The following is a 24,526-nucleotide window of genomic DNA, read 5'->3' on the forward strand; positions in this document are numbered from 1 at the left end:
ATAACTTACTTTGTTTTTCGGTAGATGGCCCTAGATCATCCGTGACATTTCTTTCTTTGCAATTCTGAAAGGCCCAAAGTGTGGTACGTGGAAGAATCTGAGAGAGGAGGATATGGGACTACTGATGAGGGAGAAGCAACCCCCGAAACCGGTATAGACTCTTCCTGCACTCTCAGATTTGACCATAGTATTATGCAGCTGCTGCATTTTCGTGTTGCAAAGAAATTGAAAATGTTTATACATTTCTTTGTTGAGTTTACAATTTTATTTACAATCCTTTAATGACCAAAATCGTATAATAATTTGACATAGATTATAAAAGAAAACACAGATAAGCATATTTACTTTAATAGTCTAGGCGCCAAGGCTGTTTCGTGGCCGACCAAATCAAAGTCCACGAAGTTTATAGTACCTATATTCGTATTTATTTTGACGCTGAATTCGAATTTCAATGAAAATAGTTTCTATCCTTGTGGGATTCGTACTCACCGGAGGGACCGCAGACGTTCGGATACGATTAGCGTTTCTTTGTAAACAGCTCGACTTTACTAAGTAACGAGACATTTACTCAACACATACACACACTACACGTTACACTAACTGATTGTGAAATCAACAGAACCATGCCAACGGCCATTAGATGTCGAGGTATTAAGCTAAATAAAAAACTTGCTTTTGCGTCCGAATTGACAGGAATTTGTTATAAACAATTTAACTGTTTAAATGATTATAATTCGTAAACTAAAAAATATAAATCATTCTTACGAAATGCTGTGTGTTAAAAAAACCTACAAAATGATGTTTTACACCTTGGTCCAATAATTAGAATAGGAGATACTGCAAAATCGTGCAAAAACAATAGGAGACAATCCGTACATATCGCATACGTACAGATTTGATGCGACAAATCTGGTTCGGACGACCCAAATCTTTGAGAACATACTAACCAAAATTCCAAACACACGAATAAAATTTGCATACCTGGCTCGACGTATCAAATTCGCACGTTAGGCGACCTTTACACGGTCAAGATTATTGAAGCAATATTATTGACGAATAAATGGTAAAAAAACGGTAGCGCTCACACGACTCAATAATATTGATCAATAAAGATAAAAACGGTAGCCAAAAAGACTCAATAATATTGATCAATGTCAGTTTCAATTGTACAGGGTTATTCGCTATATTTTGACCCCCCTGTAAACTGCTTTATTTACAGAATTAGAAAAAAATATTAAATGCAAAAGTTATTCGATCTTTAAATTATGATTTTTTTACATATATATCATACTAGTGACGTCATCCATCTGGGCGTGATGACGTAATCGGCTATTTTTCATTTCAAAGGGTATTCAATTCTCTATTCAGTAATATAAACATTAAGATAATTATTTAAACAGGGTGTCAAAAAAATTTTTTTTAATTAAATTAATTGATAGTTGAAAGACTGATAAGTTTGTACACACTTGAATGAATAAGGGAAAATGAAAATGTAGTATGTCAAAGTGTGTAAATAATTTTATTTCCTTAGCTGAGCGCTTTCGACATAAACGTCATCATCGGAGCTAATGCTAAAATAAAAAAAGAGATCTTGTAAGAAAAAGAAGTACAAAACTCTTTTTTTACTTACGTCTAATACTAAAAAAGTACCGCTACATAGAGGTGTAAGCAAGTGCATCTTAGGAATGTACATTTGATTTTTAAAATTTTTGAATGCTAACTTAGTCCTCCGTACAACAGCAAACAGCAAAAAAAAACAGAAAGAAACGGCCACATACACGTTGCACAAAAACATATAAACTTTTTTCATGGTCCGGGTGTCGATATCACCCGTCCATCCTTGGCCTAGTAACAACAGCTGACTGACAAGGTCGGATATTCAAATCTGCTTTTATCTGTTCTGCGTTGACGTTGACAGCTGACGTTGAAACATGAATATTTTAAACATATTGAAAGGAAAATTGAAAATTTTTACAATGAAATTGATAAGGAAATGTACCTTAGATGTTTGTACTAATCAACTATTAAATTAATTGATGACATGCTTGATTTTGAGACTAATTGGCCCAACTTACATACACTGTGTTAAGTTAAAAAATTAAATTAAAAAACAAAAAAAAAATATTATTAAACAGAAAGTAATGAGAAAGATCAATTTTGATTGTGAATTCTCAAATTCAATATTCAGAAGATGTTAGCTTGTTGAAGTTAAAGATTGAGATAATATTATATTGTTGTTATTTATCATCTTTTTGTCATTTATGTAAGTCATTGCAATGACCTTGACTTGGTGTATGGATATTTTATTAAGTTGAAAACCTAATGTTTATGTAGAAATATTAAATGATTTTATTAAATGCTATGATGTTAAAATGTGTATATTCAGTGTCTATAGTTGTAAGACGTTGATGACAAAATACACTTTTGTTGTTAGGTGTTTTATTTCTAAGGCTCTCATTACTTGTTGGTAGAATCTGTATTAATAATGTATAATATATAAATCTGACCAATAGTCAAATGTTTTCCTTTTTTTATATAAAATTATAAAATTAAATTTTGAATAAAATTACAATAGTTTTTATATACATAAAAGATTGCAAGAGGTCACTACTCAACTGTCTCCCACAGATACTTGAATGGAGGTTTATAATTACAATTTAAATTGATCTGAGTGTTAACACAAAAATCAGGATTAGACTTCATCTCTCTAGAAATCTCCAGGTTCTCCAACAAATTCATTAATCTATAGTTTTTAGATGGGATGTTATGCAAAATTTGGCTGTCTTTAGTAGGAGAGAAGGAATGATTGGTAGATTTAACATGATAGCCAAAGTTTGATTTTTCTGGAGTTCTGACATGCTCCTTGATTCTCTGAGAAAGGGTTCTCATTGTCCTTCCTACATAGGTGGTACTACACTCACCACATGATAGCTTGTATATGCCACTCTTATTTAATTTATCTAATTTGTCTTTGGTTTTACTAAACAGTGATTTGATTGAATTTTTAGTTTTAAATGAAATTTTGAGGTTCTCAACTTTATTTGATATTACACTTGACAGTTTATCTGAAATTGGTCCTAAATAGGAAATAGATCTGTAAATGCAGTTTTTGGAAGTGTGTTCTTCTGTGTTAAAGGCTTGATTTAATTTTATTTTGAGCAATTTCTTTCCTATAATGTTGTCTATTATCAAAGGAGAGTAACCGTTGTTGACTGCTAACTGTTTTAGTATAGAAACCTCATTATTGTAGTTGTCTTTGGACATAGGGATGTTCAACAGTCTATGTATGTAACAGTGAAAAGCTGACATTTTTTGTTGGTATGGATGATTAGGAAAAGATCAGCTAGCAAAGGAGAGAGTGGATTTCCCATGGCTAACCCTTCTGGTTGTCTGTATAGTTTGTTGTTAAATATAAAAAAATCTTGAGACAGGCAAAATTGTAACAGAGATGTGATGTGAAGGATTTTTTGAGGATCTATGTTGTTGGATAATAATAAATCACTAATAATGGGTATGGTTTTTGTCTTGGAACATTTGTAAAGAGATTTGTCACATCGAAGGAGACCATAATGAAGTTGGATGGCAAAGGTATGGTAGACAGTTTAGAGACTAACCCTTGGGTGTTTTTAACTGTATACTTAGGGGAATAGTTAATAAGATCGTTCAGTAGTTTGTTTACAAACTGTGCCAGGTTTGACAAAGGAGTATTAACAAAGCTGACAACGGGTCTAATTGGGAAATTTAATTTATGGATTTTTGGAAGTCCATATAGCCGTGGTGTTAGAGGATTACTGATAATAAATGACTTGGGCTTAGTTTGAAGGTGTTCAAAGAAGGTTGAGTGATTAGATAAAATAGCTTTTAAGTCAGTGTTTAACTTATTCATTGGACTTTTGTTGAGTGGTATAAATGCGTTGTCTGATAGAAAATTTTCAACCTTATTTACATAGTCTTTATTGTACATTATTATTAGGCAATTCCCCTTGTCTGCTTTAGTTATTGTGAGTTCATGTTGCATGAGAATCCCTTTCTCAGAGAATCAAGGAGCATGTCAGAACTCCAGAAAAATCAAACTTTGGCTATCATGTTAAATCTACCAATCATTCCTTCTCTCCTACTAAAGACAGCCAAATTTTGCATAACATCCCATCTAAAAACTATAGATTAATGAATTTGTTGGAGGACCTGGAGATTTCTAGAGAGATGAAGTCTAATCCTGATTTTTGTGTTAATACTCAGATCAATTTAAATTGTAATTATAAACCTCTCTTCAAGTATCTGTGGGAGACAGTTGAGTAGTGACCTCTTGCAATCTTTTATGTATATAAAAACTATTGCAATTTTATTCAAAATTTAATTTTATAATTTTATATAAAAAAAGGAAAACATTTGACTATTGGTCAGATTTATATATACATTATTAATACAGATTCTACCAACAAGTAATGAGAGCCTTAGAAATAAAACACCTAACAACAAAAGTGTTCGAAACTATTTTGTTAAAAATTGAATTCCACCGAACACTATATCCTTCTATTTTGTCATCAACGTCTTACAACAATAGACACTAAATATACCCATTTTAACATCATAGCATTTAATAAAATCATTTAATATTTCTACATAAACATTAGGTTTTCAACTTAATAAAATATCCATACACCAAGTCAAGGTCATTGCAATGACTTACATAAATGACAAAAAGATGATAAATAACAACAATATAATATTATCTCAATCTTTAACTTCAACAAGCTAACATCTTCTGAATATTGAATTTGAGAATTCACAATCAAAATTGATCTTTCTCATTACTTTCTGTTTAATAATATTTTTTTTTGTTTTTTAATTTAATTTTTTAACTTAACACAGTGTATGTAAGTTGGGCCAATTAGTCTCAAAATCAAGCATGTCATCAATTAATTTAATAGTTGATTAGTACAAACATCTAAGGTACATTTCCTTATCAATTTCATTGTAAAAATTTTCAATTTTCCTTTCAATATGTTTAAAATATTCATGTTTCAACGTCAGCTGTCAACGTCAACGCAGAACAGATAAAAGCAGATTTGAATATCCGACCTTGTCAGTCAGCTGTTGTTACTAGGCCAAGGATGGACGGGTGATATCGACACCCGGACCATGAAAAAAGTTTATATGTTTTTGTGCAACGTGTATGTGGCCGTTTCTTTCTGTTTTTTTGCTGTTTGCTGTTGTACGGAGGACTAAGTTAGCATTCAAAAATTTTAAAAATCAAATGTACATTCCTAAGATGCACTTGTTTACACCTCTATGTAGCGGTACTTTTTTAGTATTTGACGTAAGTAAAAAAAGAGTTTTGTACTTCTTTTTCTTACAAGATCTCTTTTTTTATTTTAGCATTAGCTCCGATGATGACGTTTATGTCGAAAGCGCTCAGCTAAGGAAATAAAATTATTTACACACTTTGACATACTACATTTTCATTTTCCCTTAAATTAATTGACACAAAAAGAAGAATGTATGTAATTAATTTATTTCAAAATATCTTCTACTGCTGTAAGAAAACAGAAATAAAAGTTGCACAAATAAACATTGCTTTTTGCTTAAATTCAATGTTTAAACTGCCAAGAGGCAGATGGGTGGCAGCTTGAACATTGAATTTAAGTAAAAAGTAATGTTTATTTGTTCAATTAACATTTATTTCTGTTTTCTGACAGCAGTAGAATGTATTTTGAATTAAATAAAGTACATACACTCTTCTTTGTGTGTTAATTAATTTAATTTAAAAAAAATCTTTGGACACCCTGTATAAATAATTATCTTAATGTTTATATTACTGAATAGAGAATTGAATAACCTTGCAAATGAGCTAGAACACGACCCCTATTCTCATTAAAAAATAGTCGATTACGTCATCACGCTCAGATGGATGACGTCACTAGTATGATATATATGTCAAAAAATCATAATTTAAAAATCGAATAACTTTTGTATTTAACATTAATCAACAATGTATCAACAGATTGGAAGCATTTGAAATGTGGACATATCGAAGAATGCTGAGAATCTCCTGGACAGACAGAGTAACCAATGAAGAAGTACTAAGAAATATACAGAACGGCAGGGAGATAATGGATTCCATCAAAATAAGAAAACTTTAATACTTGGGTCATATAATACATGGTAATAGATATGAACTCCTAAAATGAATTATGCAGGGAAAGATTCAAAGAGGGCGCAGCATATGTAGTAGAAAAATGTCCTGGCAGAGAAATCTCAGAGAATGGTTTGGATGCAGCTCAACTGAATTCTTTCGGGCTGTAGTGTCAAAAGTTAGAATAGCAATAATGATTGTCAACCTTCGTCGCGGAGATGGCACGTAAAGAAGAAGAAGACATCTTTCTAATCAGCCCTAAACATCCAACCCTGGATATAGGTCTTCTCTTCCTTCTTCCATGCCTCTCTATCTTGGGCAACTTGCATCCATTTTGACCCAGTGTATTTCTTCAGGTCATCTGACCATCGTATCTGTGGTTTTCCCCTTTTTCGTTTGTGGTTCCACGGTCTCCAATGTATAATCGTCTTAGTCCATCTTTCATCCTTCTGACGCAGGGTGTGTCCAGCGAACTTCAATTTAAGATTTGGTACTTGGGTTGAGACACTTTTCACTTTTGTAGGGGAGAGTTGGACAAAACGGGATAGGTTCACAATATTTAATTTTTTGTATAAAATTGTCTAAAAAGTATAAATAAGTAAACATAAGACTGCAAAGCAAAATTTACTATAGAAAAAACAATATCTTTAGTAGTCAGAAACTTAAAAATAGAAGTTTTTTTTTGCAAAATGGGAAATAAGACTTTTCATTTAGGACTAGGTACGTATATCAAAACAAAAGTCACATAGAAATATGTTGTTCATTTCTGCGGTATGAGAACATGCTTAAAATCGCTATTTAAAAAATGAATAGGCCAACAAATAAATAGGTGGATAAAGTACATATGAAACTGTATCCCATTTTATCCAACTTATAAGTGTCCCGTTTTGTCAAACTCTGACATTTTTTAAAACAAAAATTGCTCTTGCCTAAACGTGAAAGTAAAATGAAATAGACCACACATGAGAATATTCGTTAATGCATGCTTAATTAAATGTAATAGTCACCGGAATTATATTTTTATATATGTAAGCAGTATAATGTAGAAAACAACGCACTTAAAACTACAAAGTACCAAAAAAATAGAGTCAAACAATTTAAACACAACAACTTTTCATCAAATAGTGACATCGAGGTAAAACGAACTGAGAATGTTAAAATGACGACTGAGAACAAGTTTTCATCGTTGTCCGATTGATATCAGCACTAGTTGGGTCTCTAGGCTAGGTATCCCCTTTTATCCGACTATCCCGTTTTATCCAACTCTCCCCCACTAGTTTCACCATTTACAATAAAGCATTTTACGATCATGAGGAAATAATATAAAAACTATTTTTGTTTATTCTGTAAATTAATATTGATGGTTTTTAATATTAACTAACTAAATTAATTTAAAATTAAGAACAACTGACATGTTATTGCTCAATATCGTCGGTCTCATATGAAAAGTGCCAAAATAAGCAAAAATGAGATTTTTGCGCCATCTGATTAATATTTATGGTACGCATGCATAGCAAGAGAAAAAAGTTCAAAAGAGTCAATAGATGTCGCTAGAATCACAAAAAAGAATTCTACCCAAGTCCACGGCGGTGAGTGAATTACATAAACTTGCCAAAGTCCATCATTGTCATTGAGGTTAGATGTACTTTTGCTGCGCTGCTGTGTTATGTCTTCAAGAAAAGTAATATAAGCTAACATATCTTCATGGAAATAGTGTAAACTTATTGAAGGCAAGTTTAATTTGATCTTATTATTATAGTTTTTGTGTTTACATACATTTTACATATATTTAAGTAGCATTATTATCGTTAAAACCCCACATTTGTTTTTCTTGTGGGACTTAAGCATTTTTCACAGTTTATTTTTGGCGACTTTTTATGGAGTTATGCATATTTATTCATGAGTTTCGTTATTAAATGTGCCTAACTCCAAATTTTTCCTTATTTCAAAAATGAAAGTTGCCTAACTCCATTTTTAAAGTAATAATATTTTAAAAATAGATCTATCATGAGAAGGCTGACGGACACTATTCTAAGTAACTCTGGCAAATAAGATAAAGTTTTAAGTTAAAATCATTCTTTAAATCAGTTTTTTTCGTCTCCTGTAAAATTTGTTAATTTGGACTTTTCATATGAGGCCAACGATATGGTATATTATACATTTCCACCTCTGGAGGTGGAAAGTATGTAAGGAAGTATGATCCATCTGCTTTGCTCAGTATCGGCCTAGCAGTCTTCGAAGATGGATATCCCAGTCGCTGTTACCACCAATGTGAAATTAATGTGGTAGGTACATTTTTTAAATGCAAAATGGATTTCACCTGGAAGGCTTTCAAATGAACCGCGAGTTTCCGTTCGGCCTTCACTGAATTCTCGTTCACTCTACATCATTTGCGAACATGTTGAACAGATATGGATTCTTACCCATAAACTTCGATTAAGTGAGAACTAATATTAATAGGTGAAATCCATTTCACATTTAAAAAACGTATCATGACTGTAGCATGAATTTCACATTGGCGGTAACAGCAACCAGCACCTCCAGTTGATGTGTAAGGCAGTGTTGCCAGATTTCTCCCAGCACGTCGCACTCTTTCAGAACGGCATAGGAATATTTTTTTACGATTGACACTCGTACTATAATTTAGAAAAAAACAATAAGTACATAATATCATACCTAGATTTAATTGAGGTAACTGTTTTGCAGCCGAACATAGTTGATAAAATATATGGTAATTTCTTTCTTCGGGAGCTTGAAACACGACTCTACTTTTCTCCAGCAAGTAAGTTCGCATTGAGGCACCGCTGATGTGAAATTGTTTGCTAAATTGAAGTTCTATGAATTTTCCAAACCTCGAACTGTTGTCGTTTCGGGTGGTTTTGGCGTTACCTATAGCCTATAACAAATAAAAAAATTATTATTAGGCAAGGATATAAAGCACTAAAACCTCATAAACCTCTAACTTTTTTAAAGTAAGACTGATCGCTATGAAACATTTTGCATACGATTCGCAAGAGCCTCAGGAGAAAAGTTGACCTACTGGCATGAGGGTAAATGAAAATTGCATTGTTGTAGGCGGAAAATTCATTTTACAAAATACATCTCAAATTGCATTCACAATTAGCAAACTAATCATGGAAATGTGTTCAATTTTTATACTGGGGGTTGGGGGTCGCTGAACAAGAATATCGGGTTGGCGAAAGAGTAAGAGGTACCTCGTGCCCGGCATTCACGTCGTCTCTTGGAGTTTTATGGAATATTAATAAGAAAATCGTTGAAAGTTTTTATCCCGAGGTACAGTTAAGCCCCTGAATCTTTACCCGTGCGTCATCATTTAAAGCATACGAAATAAGTCGATAATAATTCGGAAATTGAAATGTACTAAACGTAACAGCAAGTCACTTACTGTCACTTGCTGTTGCGTTTAGTAAATTTCAATTTCCGACTTATTATCGACTTATTTCGTATGCTTTAAATGATGACGCACGGGTAAAAATTCAGGGACTCAACTGTATTTGAGGTCGGTGAACACGAATATTGCTGCGGCGATTCTGTACGAGATACCTGGTGCCCGGCATGTACGTCATCTCCTAGAGTTTATTATCTCTATGGAGTCTGGAGTCTATTATCTCGCTGTACCAGGTACCTTGTGACCCGTATCTACGTTATCTGCTGGAGTTGTTTGAAAATTAATTATGAAAATAGTCAAAATTTATTATATCCGGCTTTGTGAGGTCAGAGAACACGAATATTGCGTCGAAGATGCTGTACGAGGTACTTGGTTCCCGGTATCTACGTCACCTCCTGAAGATTTTTTTAAAAATTTTCACTTACCACTTACCTCGTACAGCATCGTCGAAGCAATATTCGTTTTCAGCGACCACAAAAACCTCGAGATAACAAGTTTTAACAATTTTCATAACCAATTTTCAAAAAATCAGCAGTTTGCGTCGATACTGGGCACCAAGTACCTCGTACAGCATCTTCGATGTAATATTCGTGTTGAGCGACCTCAAAAACCCCGAGATATAAAATTTCATGTATTTTTATAAAGAATTTCCATGAAACTCCACCAGATGACGCAAATACGTTTTACAATCCCATCGTTTACCTCGTACAGCATTTTCGATGCAATATTCTTGTCCAGCGCCCTCAAAAACCTTAAAATAATAAATTTCAACTACTTTCACGACGAGTTTCCATAATAAAACTCTAGGAGACGACGTAGATACCGGGTACTTCTTACAGCTTCGCCGACCAGATATTCGTGTTAAGCCACCTCAAAAACCTCGGGATAACAAGTTTCAATGATTTTAGTAACGAATGTTCATAAAACTCCAGGGGATAAATAAATAAATAAATAAATAAATAATAGCTTTATTACCCAACAGTTTCCCATTTCTAAGGTGAAAATTTGAAATACAATCTTTAGTTAGTATACAATCAGTATGTTGAAAATAAAGAGTGAGAACAATTTAATTAAACAAATAACTATGTAAATAAGAAATAAAAAAAATAAATAATGTGCTTCATTTTTTGGTTATTTCAAGTTAAAGTATTCCATTTGGAATTGAACGAATATGAACCTATTTTTCATTAGCTATAACTCTGCTTTTACCAGGTATAGAGACCTCAAATATACACACTTTTTTTTAGTTTTCTGCGGGCTATATTTTTGCTAAGAATGTTTTTTTCGACATAATACTTACTTTTGAGTTATTTGCGAAAAACCGTCTAAAAGCGCGGTAATTTTGTTGAAAAATGAACATATTCACTCGCAAATAACTCGAAAAGTATTGACTTAATGAAAAAACTCTATAAAACAAAAGTTACTTAAGATTAGTCAATTTTATTTTTTCATCCTCCAGAAGGTGTGAAAGCCACCCCCATGGCAAAAGCACACGTCGGCACAATATCACTTTTTTCGTTGACTTAAGTACCGTTAAATATTTTACCGTTAAAGAACGTACTATATCTAGAAAATGCAACTACAAGAGAAAAATAAAGTACAAACACGATAACACCCAATAGAGCAGTTAGAAAACCAGTTAAAATAGACCTGAGATGGCAATGAGAAACCTTTGGAACTTAAAATCAGCACAAAGAAATATTCGAAAATTGCCAATAAAAATGGATCTTGTTCAAATAAAAATGGGAAGTAGAGAGGACTTCACATAACAAGCGTTAACAAGAAATAAATATGCCAGTGGCGGCCGGTCAGGGTCGGCAGGGTCGGCAGTGCCGACCCACACATTTATAGATATAGATTTTTTAAATATTTGTATCTCTGAAATAAAAAAAAATCTATCAGATAATACAGACTAAATTTTATTCATGGTTTTTAAAAGAATTTGATCAATTCGAGCGTTAAGTGATCCCTGCGCATAACAGACTTCTCAAAAAATCAATGATCCGAGCCATTTATCTGACTTTTCGGCTAGCCGTCCCTAACATCCGTAGCTTGACAATTTACACGTAAAACTCAACGACGACGTAACAAGTCGATGAGCAAGCGAGAAGCGAACATTACTTTTCTCCGTGGGCAATAGAAGATACGGCATGGCAGGTTACGCGCCAAGTACGGCACATTTAGGTCTGCCGGTCGGTGTTTCATTTGGAAGCATGCATCGGTAGAAATTGTCAAAAATAATCACGCCGTTTTACGTCGTTTAATTGATATTGTAATTTTTTTAACTTGTCAGGAATTATCATTTAGTGGACATGATGGATCGAAGCATTTGTTAAAAATCAAAGTAATTATAGAGAATTAATAAAATTGTTTTAGAAATACTTATTTACTTTCTGATTCGAAGTGTATTCGTAATACAGAATGAACTACATAATACATATAATCAAATAGTTAAATTTTGAATAACGTTGTTGAATCTGAGATTTAGAAAACCATTTGCTTTTCACTGAAAGTAGATGAAACTTCTGATTATCATGTCATTCATAATTATCAATTATTTTGTTCGATACGCGTTACGTGGTAATATTTATGAGAGGTTTTTAGGTTTTAGAGATGTGAGTAAAAGCAATAAGGCAGAATATATTTTTGGTGTTTTAAAGAACAGATTCAAATTTTGTTATACCAAAAATAAATTGGTAGGGCAAACTGGGGCAATCTTATGACGGCGTTGCTGTGATGAGTGGTGAATTGAATAGTCTCCAGGCAAAAGTTAAAACTATTGCATAACAAGCTTTATTTACTCACTATTATGCGCATATAATGAATTTAGTTTTACATGATACGTGTAAAAAAATAAAGAATATCGACTTTTCTTGCAAGTTTAGCTCACCTAAACGGATTACTTCTTTAGAACAAATTTGTTTCGAAAAAAAGCGAACAGTTTGTCAGACGCGATGAAATTTTAAATCTCGGTTAGTTTTATCTAAGCAGATTATCTCTTATAGTTTTAGTATCTGTAGCAGATTTTCGTGAACAGCTTTTGGAAGTTTTTGATTTTATTATCGAAGGCGATGATTTTGAAAGTGGCAATACCTCGATCCGTGAAGCAATCGGTTTGAGAACTTTATTGAAGTTATACTTCTTTACGGGCGTAATGACGGTGAAATTTTATATGGGAAAACCTAGCGACCGGGCGCATGCGCATTATAACTTTGTTCTGATTGGATGTTCAAATGACATGACAAAAATTATCCAATATGGCAGCTGTGGCACAGCTGTGGGACTGTGTTTGGTTATAATGTATGCTTGTTGCGTTTTAAAATTTGTAGGAAGAGAAACAACAAACAAAAAGTTAGTTAATGGTTATACTGCCTTTTTAAATAGTTTTCATATTATATTTTTGGACTTATTTACATAGAAGAGATGATTGTTGCATGCCAATGTGAAAGCTCATCAAACTGTGCCTAGTATGAGTGCCGCAGATCTCGCTTATTCAAAGCTAAAGAATCTTTCACTGGTAAGTGTTTTATAAATAGTTGATCAAATTTTGTTATGATATTTGAACATAGCCACTTTGCACGACGCAAGTGATTGCGAAATGTATTAGTCGTTATACGGGCTCCGATACCTACCTTGAACCTACCAAAATACATAAGTAGTATGTAATACTTTTTTTTACATAATTTGATTACCATCAAAATTTATATCAATATTCACCTAATATATTGTCTTCTTACCCTATGTTTTGTTGTATTTTTTCAATTCTAAATCATTTCAATTCAAAATCAAAATAATTTGATTTACATAAGTTAAAAATGTCAAAAGGTTAATCTGTTTAGTTAGACGATCTTCGCACATAATGACAAGCTGCCTCTGTGGTGCAGTTTTAATGCGGGTGAATCTCAATACAACGCAAATACCAGCCGCGTGGTAAGTTGGTTTGAATCCCAATAGAAACTTTTATTTTTTTATTTTTTTTTATACATTTTATGATTGTAAGTATATTTATTATATAATTTTATTTTCGGAAAATACGTATTTAGTTAAAAAATTTTCCGACAATTAATGTTCAGAAATCATTTGTGGCATTTTTAATGTGTTTGTGTGTGTTTTATTTTTTTATTATTTTAATTTTTGGCACTGTTTTAATAAAAATGTTTGAGAAGTATTAAGTATAAATTAATTTAATATTTAAATAAAATATAAATAAAAAGTATATTAATTTCGTTTATAATCATATAATCATATAATCATATAATAGAAGTATAACTTCTTACGTGCGTACAAAGTACACACACATTCTTTTTTAAATACTAATGACTCTTTCAATATTTTTTTAAATATTTTTAAGACAGAGTTTGCCCAAGATCTTCCTTGTTGTTCAAAATCAGTCAACTGACATTATTTATTCTAAAAATAGAATACGAAAGCTGGTGCAAAATCTCAGAGATTTTCGTAATGATAGTAGTTTCCAATATATACGCAGTGACGTTTTAGATTCGCTTGATATTTCCGAACCACCCCAAAAAAGACAACGACATGATACATATTCTCGAAAAACGAGTAAGTATATCTTGAAATTTTGGATACCTACTATTATATGCAAATAGATACTCGTTTTTCGAATTTTGAAGATTTGCAAATTTTTGACCTCTTTGACGATTTAAAATTTAAAAGTTACGTTCGCCAAAGAATTTCCAAGATATTTATTATTACAAGTTAGGTACTTCAAAATTATGCTGGTCCAAATATTTTCAGAAAGTGGGATGAATTGCACAATATGTATGTATAATTCTATGTAGTAAGTACTGCAATTCATTACAACAAACTGTTTATCAATTTTCTTATTACCACCAATTTCTGCCTAAAAAAAAACGGGATTTACCTTGTCTCAAAAGAATCAACACGTATTGTCGAAACACCATGAAACAAGAGAGAATGTCAAGTACATCAAATAAAAAAAAAGCAAAAAACAACAAAATCTCCTATGATGAATTAAGCCTTTTAGTTTGATGGTAAACCTATATGAGGAGACAAAAAACCTTGCCGACCCTGTCTCCAAGGCCACGAGCCGCCACTGAAATATGCAAGAAGTGACAATGAAAATTCTCGAAACAGAAAGCAAAAACTAGAGAAAAAAACGGTCATTTGTAAGATTATTATCAATTATTTTAATAATATGGAAATATTATTGACATGTACTAATTTTAGCTTTGTATACCAATATATATTATTTTTAGACTTATTTGTATAAATAATTTAGAATAATTTAGTCATTATTAGTAAATCTGTATTTTTAGACACATTTTAAAGACAGTTATAAAACGGATAATATTTCGAATACATATATTATACCAACATAAAATTTTATAAACTAATAATACGACTTCTCAAAAGAACTGAAGAATGATTTTTACGGTTTACAAGCGGATGTAAAAGCATTAATAGACTCAAAGCACATTGAAAACTGTGCATGGATTGACTATCTCAAGAAGTTAAATACACAAGAAAAACAAATAACACAACCACAAACACAAGAAATTACTATAAACTTAGAAAAGTTCATTTAAGCAAGTGTGAAGTACAAAAAACGCTTGAGAAATTAAAAAACAGAAAATCTGCAGGTAGAGATGGGATATCAAAGAATTGCTGAAATATAGGGAGGCGGCAATGATGGATCAACTGATAAAATTGGTTAGCATAATAATAAGACACCAGAAAGTATCATAAGAACCAAGAACCAGAAAACTAAAGAGGTATCAATTTGCTAAATACTACCCTAAAACTACCCTACTCTAATACTACAACAAACCATTGGCACTAATATTCGTGGACTACGATAAAGCATTTGATACATTAGCCAGCAGAAAATGTTAAAACCATTGACAGAATTCATTCGTTTACCAGCAGTGGAAGTATACGGATGTATGTTTTGATTTGTTGTCTTGTGTTTACAAGTTTTGTTATTTGTTTTGATTTATGTGTTGTGAATACTAGCTGTAAGTGTTTCAATTTTTATTACCATCATCACATCGACCTAGTTAATTTTTTCACATCTAACCTTGAAAATGACGTACACTTGTGAACATTGTCTTACACAATATTCTGACTCGGATAAATACAACCAGTTAAGATGTAATGGAGATTGCCAAAGAAACTTCTGTATGAAATGTACAAAATTAAACAAGACCATCACTAAAGCCCTATTGGACCAAAAGTCTTCTCACCTTAGATTCTTTTGTACCGTATGTGACTCTCCAAGTTTAAATTATTTAAATGACAAAATTACAAATTTATCAAAAAATCAAATACCTTTAGAGAACTTTGAGGCCTTAATTCAAGTTACTAAAAAACTAAATGACAATTTGCCTGTTTTCATCGAGACTTATGACCTATTAACTAAAAATGACGGCAAACTGGACTATCTTACGAAAAAAATTGACGAGATCCACAAACTAAACAACCTGCTGAATCCTGAGAAGGTTTTAAAATCTGTAAGGCAGATGGAACACGACATTTTTAATATATCGTCAGTTTTTTTCGGCTCTTCTTCAGATGAGACTATCAAGGTTGAAATCCAAGACACAAATTCAACTGAGATTAAGTTGGGTTAGAAAGGCTCTCTTCAAATATCGGTGAAATGTAAAATCAAATGAGCAGTCTTACAAAAAATCTATCTAATATACCAACTAAAAAAGGGATATTGAAGAAAAATACATCTTATGCCACCGCAAGTACCCAAACTGAAGAGCCCCGACATCTCGAACCAAGTCCAGAGCAAAAGCCAAAAATTACAGAAGATAAATGTCACTTTGTAGTTATTAGTAACTTGACCCCAACGTACACCCCTATACAAGTTGTGCACTATATCAAAGAGAGGCTAGGCATTAAGGAATACATTAGATGTTACACACTCCTTAAAGATGCCGACACAGCAACTGGCTCTTCGTTCAAAATAGGTATAAAATCTAGAACAGCTATTAAACTATTATTTAATAAGGAAATTTGGCCACCTGGTGTTAACATCAAATGGTCTATAGAATCATCCAATTCTGAACCAACGCTTTCATCTGAGTCACATAAGAATCCGAAGAATCTCAGAAGTCCTGTCACCTTGGAAAATCCAATTACCAATTCTCGCAAGAACAAAGATGAAGTAGAAAACACAAACATAAGTACAGACAAGCAGGCCATCGAAGTTTGTAAATCTAAGAATCCGTTCCATTCGCCTGTAAATTTCATTAAGAAGGATACTTTAGAACCTTCGATAAATCTGGATCCTTTGACCCCACCAAGAGTTAGATTAACCAATAACTCGAATAGTCGATATCTTCTAGCCAGATTAAGGGAACCGGATATCTTAAAAGCCATTAAACTTCATCTTGCTTATCTACACGACCAACCAGCTTCAGTGTTTTACGATGGATTTACCAATACAAGCGTTAAACTCTTTTTGGCTTCCGAGGGACTTCCCACTAAGACTGAAGATCTACGACGAATTCTGCTGGAATTTAACAATGCCTATGGGATTGGTCCAGATGAGGTGGAAGCTGATCTTGATGCTTACAGATCCTTTCTCACTTCTGAAAGAATTATTCACCTGCAGAAATCAAGGGAATGTCACCGAAATTACTATTCCGCTGCCTCTCCAAAACGAAATTTTTAAACATCACGACGTGTTCTGAGGGACTAGAATCCTCAAATTGTTTTAGTGATAACAACTTTAGCATGCTTCTGATTAATATTCGTTCTATAAGGTACAAAACTGATGAATTATTTTTGTTCCTAGAGGAATTAGGATTTCCCCCGGTAATTGCGGTTACAGAGCACTGGCTTGAAGTCAACGAGCCTTTTTTTGTAGAAAAATACACCACAATTGCTAGGTATGATCGTCCAAGCTCAGCTTACGGAGGCACCCTAATTCTATCTACGAGCAATGATTTTTCTTCGGTAACAAAATATGACTTTCTGCTAAGTGAAGCCTTCTTTGAGTTTTCGTTAATTTACAATAAGAATCTTAATCTTTATATTATTTGCATTTATAGATCACCTAACTCTTCCGTGGAACTATTTTTTCAGAACCTGCTAAATTTGTTAGATGACCTGCCCCATAAAAGTAGAAAAATTTTATGCGGGGACTTTAACATTGATTATGCTGCTGCTAGTGCTACACAAATATCCTTGGTAAACATATTTGAATCGTATGGTCTAACAATGCACGTTGATTCCCCTACAAGGATTACAAAAACTTCATCTACCATAATTGATTATACTGTCTCAGATTTTTCACCCCTTGATGTCCACTCTACAATTATTAATGCTGGACTATCTGATCATGAAGCAGTTTATACGAAGTTTAATATCTTGAGCAAACCTTCCTCGAAAACCCGACGTTTAGGCAGGATTTTTTCCACCCGGAACTTTCGTAATTTCCAAAATTTATGCTTAACCTCTGAGTGGCGATTTCCTGCTATGGACGTGGATAATAATTTCAGTACTTTTTTGGATAAGCTTGTCCGTATCTTCAATAAAGCATTTCCTTTAATTGCAATTAAGCCAAAACATCGCAAACCCTGGACTACTAAAGGTATCCGAATATCTTCCAAGACTATGCGTTCTCTTCTCTATATCAGGAAATTTACTATCAACGTTTCTATCACTGAATATATCACCAAGTACAGGGCAACCTATCTTAAACTTATAAAATCAGCTAAAAAAGACTACTACCATAACCGTTTGGGAAGCTCAAAAAGTGTTGCAAAAGAAACTTGGTCCATAATAAACGATCTTCGAAATAAAACCCACACTGCTAAAACAATTTCCCTTCCAGACCCTGAAAATCTAAATGAATACTTTGTTAATGTGAGTAAAAATATTACATCAACTATTTTGCCACAACAAGATCCCATTGCTTATCTCCCTAATTCAAGAAAGGTCTCGAATACATTCTTTATAAAACCAGTCGATAAATCTGAACTGATCCAAACAATCAATAGTATCAAAAGCAAATCCTCCTGTAGTACTGATGGTCTATCGATAAAAATTTTTTCTAATCTCCCAGAAAATGTGTTAGAAGTCCTCATCTCATTAATTAATGATTCCTTTGAGAAAGGTAAATTTCCAGAGTGCCTGAAGACAGCCATCATTATTCCTCTTCATAAGGGTGGTGAAATATCTAATACCTGCAATTATAGACCTATTGCACTACTACCGGTACTCTCCAAAATTATTGAGAGACTCATAAAAGCCCGACTTATGTCCTTTCTAGTTGAAAACAACATTTTATCACAAAATCAGTTCGGCTTTTTAAATAATAAATGCACCACTGATGCCATCTTTTCTGTACTACATGAGGTTTATCAAGCACTGAACAATAATCTTCACACTGCCACCGTTTTTTGTGACTACGCCAAAGCTTTTGATTGTGTAAATCATAACATTTTGATAAGAAAACTAAATTTCTACGGAATTCGAGGTATTTCTTTAGATTGGTTCCGATCTTACTTGGATGATAGGAAACAACTGGTTAGAGCAAATGATACAGACTCTAGTCTCAAAAACATTGTATGTGGGGTACCTCAAGGTTCAGTATTGGGTCCTCTACTTTTCCTTATCTTTATTAATGACATCACTAGTTTAAAAATCGATGGAAAAATCTTTCTTTTTGCTGATGATACCAGTATCACTTGGAGCAACTCAAATATTGCAACTCTTCATGCTACTATAACTTCTGATCTACTTACAATAAAAACCTGGTCTGACTCTAATTTACTCTCGTTTAACGTAGATAAAACAGTAGCATTGTCTTATAAAGGAGTCCTTCAACCCTTACCTCTTAATAACAGCCAGATCAGTACCGTTGATTCTGTGAAATTTCTTGGTATTTTTTTAGACAGCAACCTTAAATGGTCCCACCATATCGATTTGTTAAGGAAGAAACTATTCTCAGCTTGCTATGCTATAAGATCTGTTTCGAATGAACTCAATAGCATCTTCCAAAATAACATATTTTTCTTTGTTCGAGTCACATCTTCGTTATGGTCTTCCTTTTTGGGGTTCTGGTACAGCTGCCCAATTCGATGTTATTTTCAAATTACAAAAAAGAGCAATTAGATATCTGTTTGGCCTCAGAAGAACAACACATTGCAGAAGTTACTTCAAAGATCACAGAATTTTAACCCTTCCATCTTTGTATATTTTAGAAACTGTTTGCTTAATTCGTAAACATCTACATGTCTTTCCACCAAGACCTAATCATGACTACTTCACGAGAAATTCTACGTTTGACGTCTATATGCCGACCCCGTCCTCTGAGTTAGTAAAGAAATCTATATTATATTCCGCAAAAAAACTTTACAATCATCTCCCTCTACAACTTAAATCTGCAGCATCTTTCCCCAAATTCCGTAAACTGACAAAAGCCTACCTATCTGAAAGACCATATTATTCAGTAGAAGATTTTCTTAATCAATAACTAAGAAATTACAGTACCCTTTGCACAAGTAGTATTTTTATTATCATTTTTGTTTGTGTATATTTGGGTGTCATATGCAGCAGCTTAACTTTTAAACTTATTAATTACTAGGTAGACTATGCATTTGCAATTTACTTAAATTTTGTAATTGACTACTTCTGTTTAACTTCATTATTATTGTTATTATTGTAAATATATTGACGATTTATGTAATTTTAGTAAATTGGATTGTTATTGTTTTGTTGTCTTGACTTTTTATAAGCTTTGTCGATAAAATTGTACAATTTTTCATGACAATAAAGCATATTTCTATTCTATTCTAATGCCGAATAGACCATCGCTACACTAACATGATCAGATATATCTACCAAAAGGCAACAGCCAGCGTAATATTGAACACAACTGACTGACTGACTGAACACTGAAACAACTAAGATCTGAACAACAAACAAATAAATTCTGTATACAACGAGGAGTACGGCAAGGAGACACTGTCTCACCAAAGCTATTCACAACCCTTTTGGAACACACTTTTAAGAAGGCAGATCTAAACGAATATGGTATCAACATTAATGGAGAGAAGCTCAGTCATTTGAGATTCGCAGATGACATTTTCCTTATAGCCGATCGTATGGATGATGCAATAAAAATGTTGAACAAATTATATCACGCTTCCTTAGAGGTCGGACTAAAGACTACCATCAACAAGACGCAAATAATGACTAAACTGGTGTTAAATCGTAATATTATTGTTGTTTATGGAACAGATATTGAGAAGACTGCATCTTATAAGTACTTGGGACATGAAATTCGATTGGAAAGAGATAATCAGACGTGCGAGCTCCCCCGTCGCATAGGATTAGCCTGGGCAGCGTTTGGTAAACTGAACTATGTATTTAAATCGGACTTACCCAATATGCCTCAAAAGGAAAATATTTGACCAGTGTGTGTTGCCTGTACTCACTTATGGAGCCGAAACATTAACACTCACAAAAAAGGTAGGGTACAAGATTCAGATGTTGGGTGTCTCCCTGAGAGACTGAATCTCAAACGAAAAATACGCCGTAGAACAAAAACAACAGACGCTCTCGAAAAAATCTCGTCGCTAAAGTGGAATTGGGAAGGGCACGTCGCCAGATTGCCAGACAACCGATGGACAAAACATATTGTCAAGTGGAGGCCACGAAAAGAAGCACTACGAAGCAGAGAACGCCCACCAACCAGATGGGCTGATGATATGAAGCATTTTACCGGTAACTGGATGCAAGCTGGTCAAAACAGAGACAGTTGGAAAGAGATGAGGGAGACCTATGTACAGCAGTGGACGCATACGGGTTAATAATGATAACCCTAAAACGTACAACTAGTCATGCAAGAACGAATAAATCCGCTCACAAACTTAATAAATCAGCAACAAGGTTTCTATACCGAAGCTCATATATATACAGATACAATATTAGTCATAAAGTAGATTACAGACAAGAATGTACAGAAAAAGCTAAAATATATGTACAAACTAATGCTCAAAATTGGTCAAAAGGACGAAAACATGCCTGTAGAATTAAAAAACGGACATTACACCATTTTTTTAAGAAGAGGGATCCAAGTAGGTGAAATAACTATGGAGTTATTATGTTACTAAGCACATCGTACAAAATCCTGATAAAAATTGTAAGAGACTTGTAAAGAGTATTAACAGGGATTCAGAAAATTCATATAAACAATAGATGCAATACATGTACTAACGCAAACCACTTAAAAAAGCTACGAATATGACATAGAACTACACGTATTTTCATCGATTTTGAAGAGGTATTAAAGGATATGAAAGGGTGCAAATACCAGCAAAGTTAATAAGTCTGACTAAAATGACAATCAAGGCATCAAACGACATCAGTATAGAATAGAACGTGGCGTAAGACAAGGAGATACTCTGTCAACGGCGCTACATCATACTATGAGTAATGATAAACTCAGACCTGAAAACGATAATTAGTCAAAGTTCAACACAAATCATACTATACATGGAATATCTAGCGTTGGTAGCGCGCTACAAACAAAGACTAGAGAAAACACTCCGAACGTTGATAAGAGAAGCAAGAAAGAGAGAACTAAATCAATTAGAATACGACAAAACACTTAATAAGTACAAGAGACGATGTAAACAATTGAATAAAAATAACCTGGTTTCACGGGCTCAATTAATTTAAATAAATGGGCCCAATGAGGGTAAAACAGGGAGAATATAGAACAAAAATCCACAAGGAAAAATTTTCCTGTAGTTGGCTGTATACCATGTAATACAAAAAATAGTAAATCCTTTATAAAAGGTATATATTTAAAATCCCTAAAAAGGGCTACATCACAATCACATAACTAGTTTTCGACTGGTTTACCAGTCATCATCAGTGCTTACCTAAAATGAATATAACCTGATAAAATAATGCAAAGATTGAAATTTTGACTATGGTTAAAAACGCTGTCGGTTATACTCACGTGAAGTTTACATGCTAACCACCAAGATATAGTTTAACAAAAATATGTGGGTCAAAGCCCTGTATAAGTGGTGCGTTAAGGAAACATCAGTTAAAAATGTCAATTAAAGCATGGATGTTTAAACTATTTTAATATTATGCCCCAGGTAACATCTGAGCTGTGGTGTGACTTGATTACATGGTGAAAGTCTGGTAGCAAATGATAATGAAATAGGTGGACATCTCAGAACGATGACAAGACAGAAATGACAGTTTCACAGGAAGTTGAAAAATTAGCCTGTCATATTTAAAGACTATGGTTTACAACTTGTTAAAATTAGATATGATGTAACAACACACTCCATTGTGAAAATTATCATTTGAAATTCAGTAAACCAAATGTTGTTAAAAATGTATTTGCGTATACTGTTAGTGGAGATGGACAGGCAACCCACATTACACAAATGTTAATACATATTCGATAACTGAAATCAGTAATAAAATCTTTTTGTCAAAAAACCTAAGATTTAAAAAAGCAATTTTGTGTTAATGTAAAGTTATCGAATTTATTTAACTTATTGACAGCTGTTGGGATTTGTGTAATTTTAAAAGAAATCACAATGGGGGTGACTGAAGTGTAAAAATATCTTAAATAATCTAGGGGATGTATCATTGGAAAGCACAAGCTCAAACTTAGGCGACTAATTCCTTAAGACTTCGCAGGCTGCCCGGATCCCTAAGGGTCCAAAAACCAAAACCGTCGTAAGATGATGACAGTAGGGGCTGGGGATATGAAACGTCTGTGAGGAAGGTAATGAGAAAGGAACATGAACGGGACCTAGAAAGAAAATTGGGCTTTTGATTTGGTTTTACTATAGATAAGTGTTATATGTTGGTAATGACAGGTTGAATAGCTAGGGTGAAAATAGTGATATTTAGAAATACGATGATGGGTTGTATGTAGATGAAAATTTATATAATGTGTATGTCTGTGGATGATCATATCAGTAATTTATATGTATGTTATGGATAGATAAAAGTGGTTTGATGGCTGAAGATGAAAAGGGGATTATTGTGGCTTGTACCAGAGCTATTATGATTCATCTGGTATAAAAGATAAATTGGTAATAAAGAACAAAGACTAAGATGGTTTGGACACATGCAAAGTAGGGGGAAAGGCGCACTGATTAGGAAGATAAAAACTGAAAACCAATAATACAACCCGAGCAAAGAAGACCGAAAATGAAATGAAAATATGTACCAACTACTAGAGTGTATGTATATCAAATATGGAAATTGCAAAATAGAAAGAAAATATTCAGGGACGGAGAGAGTGAAAAAATAGATAGGTAAATAAATAAAAAAACATACTAATCTTTGAGAAATTGCGTAAAGGATATACACACACCCAAACTTATATGGAATCATATGACATTTCTTACTATTTCGTGCGAATTTAAAAAAAGGAACACACGAAGTCAAACAATATTTATTTTAAAGCAATTTAATAACAAATACATAACAATTAAATAAAACAATAAAGTATTTAACAAACAAATTGAAAGTAGTTGTTTTAAAGTCAATAGCATACAAAATTTCAATGTAAAACGAATAATGTTTAAATTGTTTTTATTAACTTTTTTGTATTTTGTGGTAGTAAGCGTTATCACCTCTAGTCCTTATGCAAGCTTCAGTTTGCGTGGGCACGCTCCTAATCAAATTATCAACATTTTGTTGTGGTAGGTTACTCCATCCTTTAAGAGCAGTTTGTACTAGCCGTGCGGTGTTTTGTGGATTATCCCGGCGAGCTCTAATTTTTCTTTTAAGCATATCCCATAAATACTCTATAGGATTAAGCTCGGGTGAGTAAGCTGGCCACTCCAAACAAGGGATACCTTCTGCTTCATTGATGTCTATAGTCATTCTAATGATATGTGGAGGTCCATTATCATGCAATAAAATTAAATTTTCTCCTGTTGCACCTCTCCAGAGCCTGACTACAGGTTATCAACATACCTGTGAGCAGTTAAAGT

At 33.2% G+C, this 24,526-nt stretch overlaps 1 protein-coding gene across 3 annotated transcripts in view; it reads right to left on the reverse strand.

The window, feature by feature from the left end:
* The window catches only part of LOC126890058 (unconventional myosin-Va), a 223,822-nt gene that overhangs the window by 111,164 nt on the left and 88,132 nt on the right, over positions 1-24,526 (reverse strand). For all 3 annotated transcript variants that reach the window (XM_050658884.1, XM_050658885.1, XM_050658883.1), the window contains exon 4: positions 8,813-9,032. In XM_050658884.1, coding sequence (XP_050514841.1) covers positions 8,813-9,032 — 220 coding nt within the window. The remainder of the gene's footprint in view (positions 1-8,812; positions 9,033-24,526) is intronic.

The sequence above is a fragment of the Diabrotica virgifera genome, chromosome 8 (assembly GCF_917563875.1).
Source record: "Diabrotica virgifera virgifera chromosome 8, PGI_DIABVI_V3a".
Classification (NCBI taxonomy): Eukaryota; Metazoa; Arthropoda; class Insecta; order Coleoptera; family Chrysomelidae; genus Diabrotica; species Diabrotica virgifera.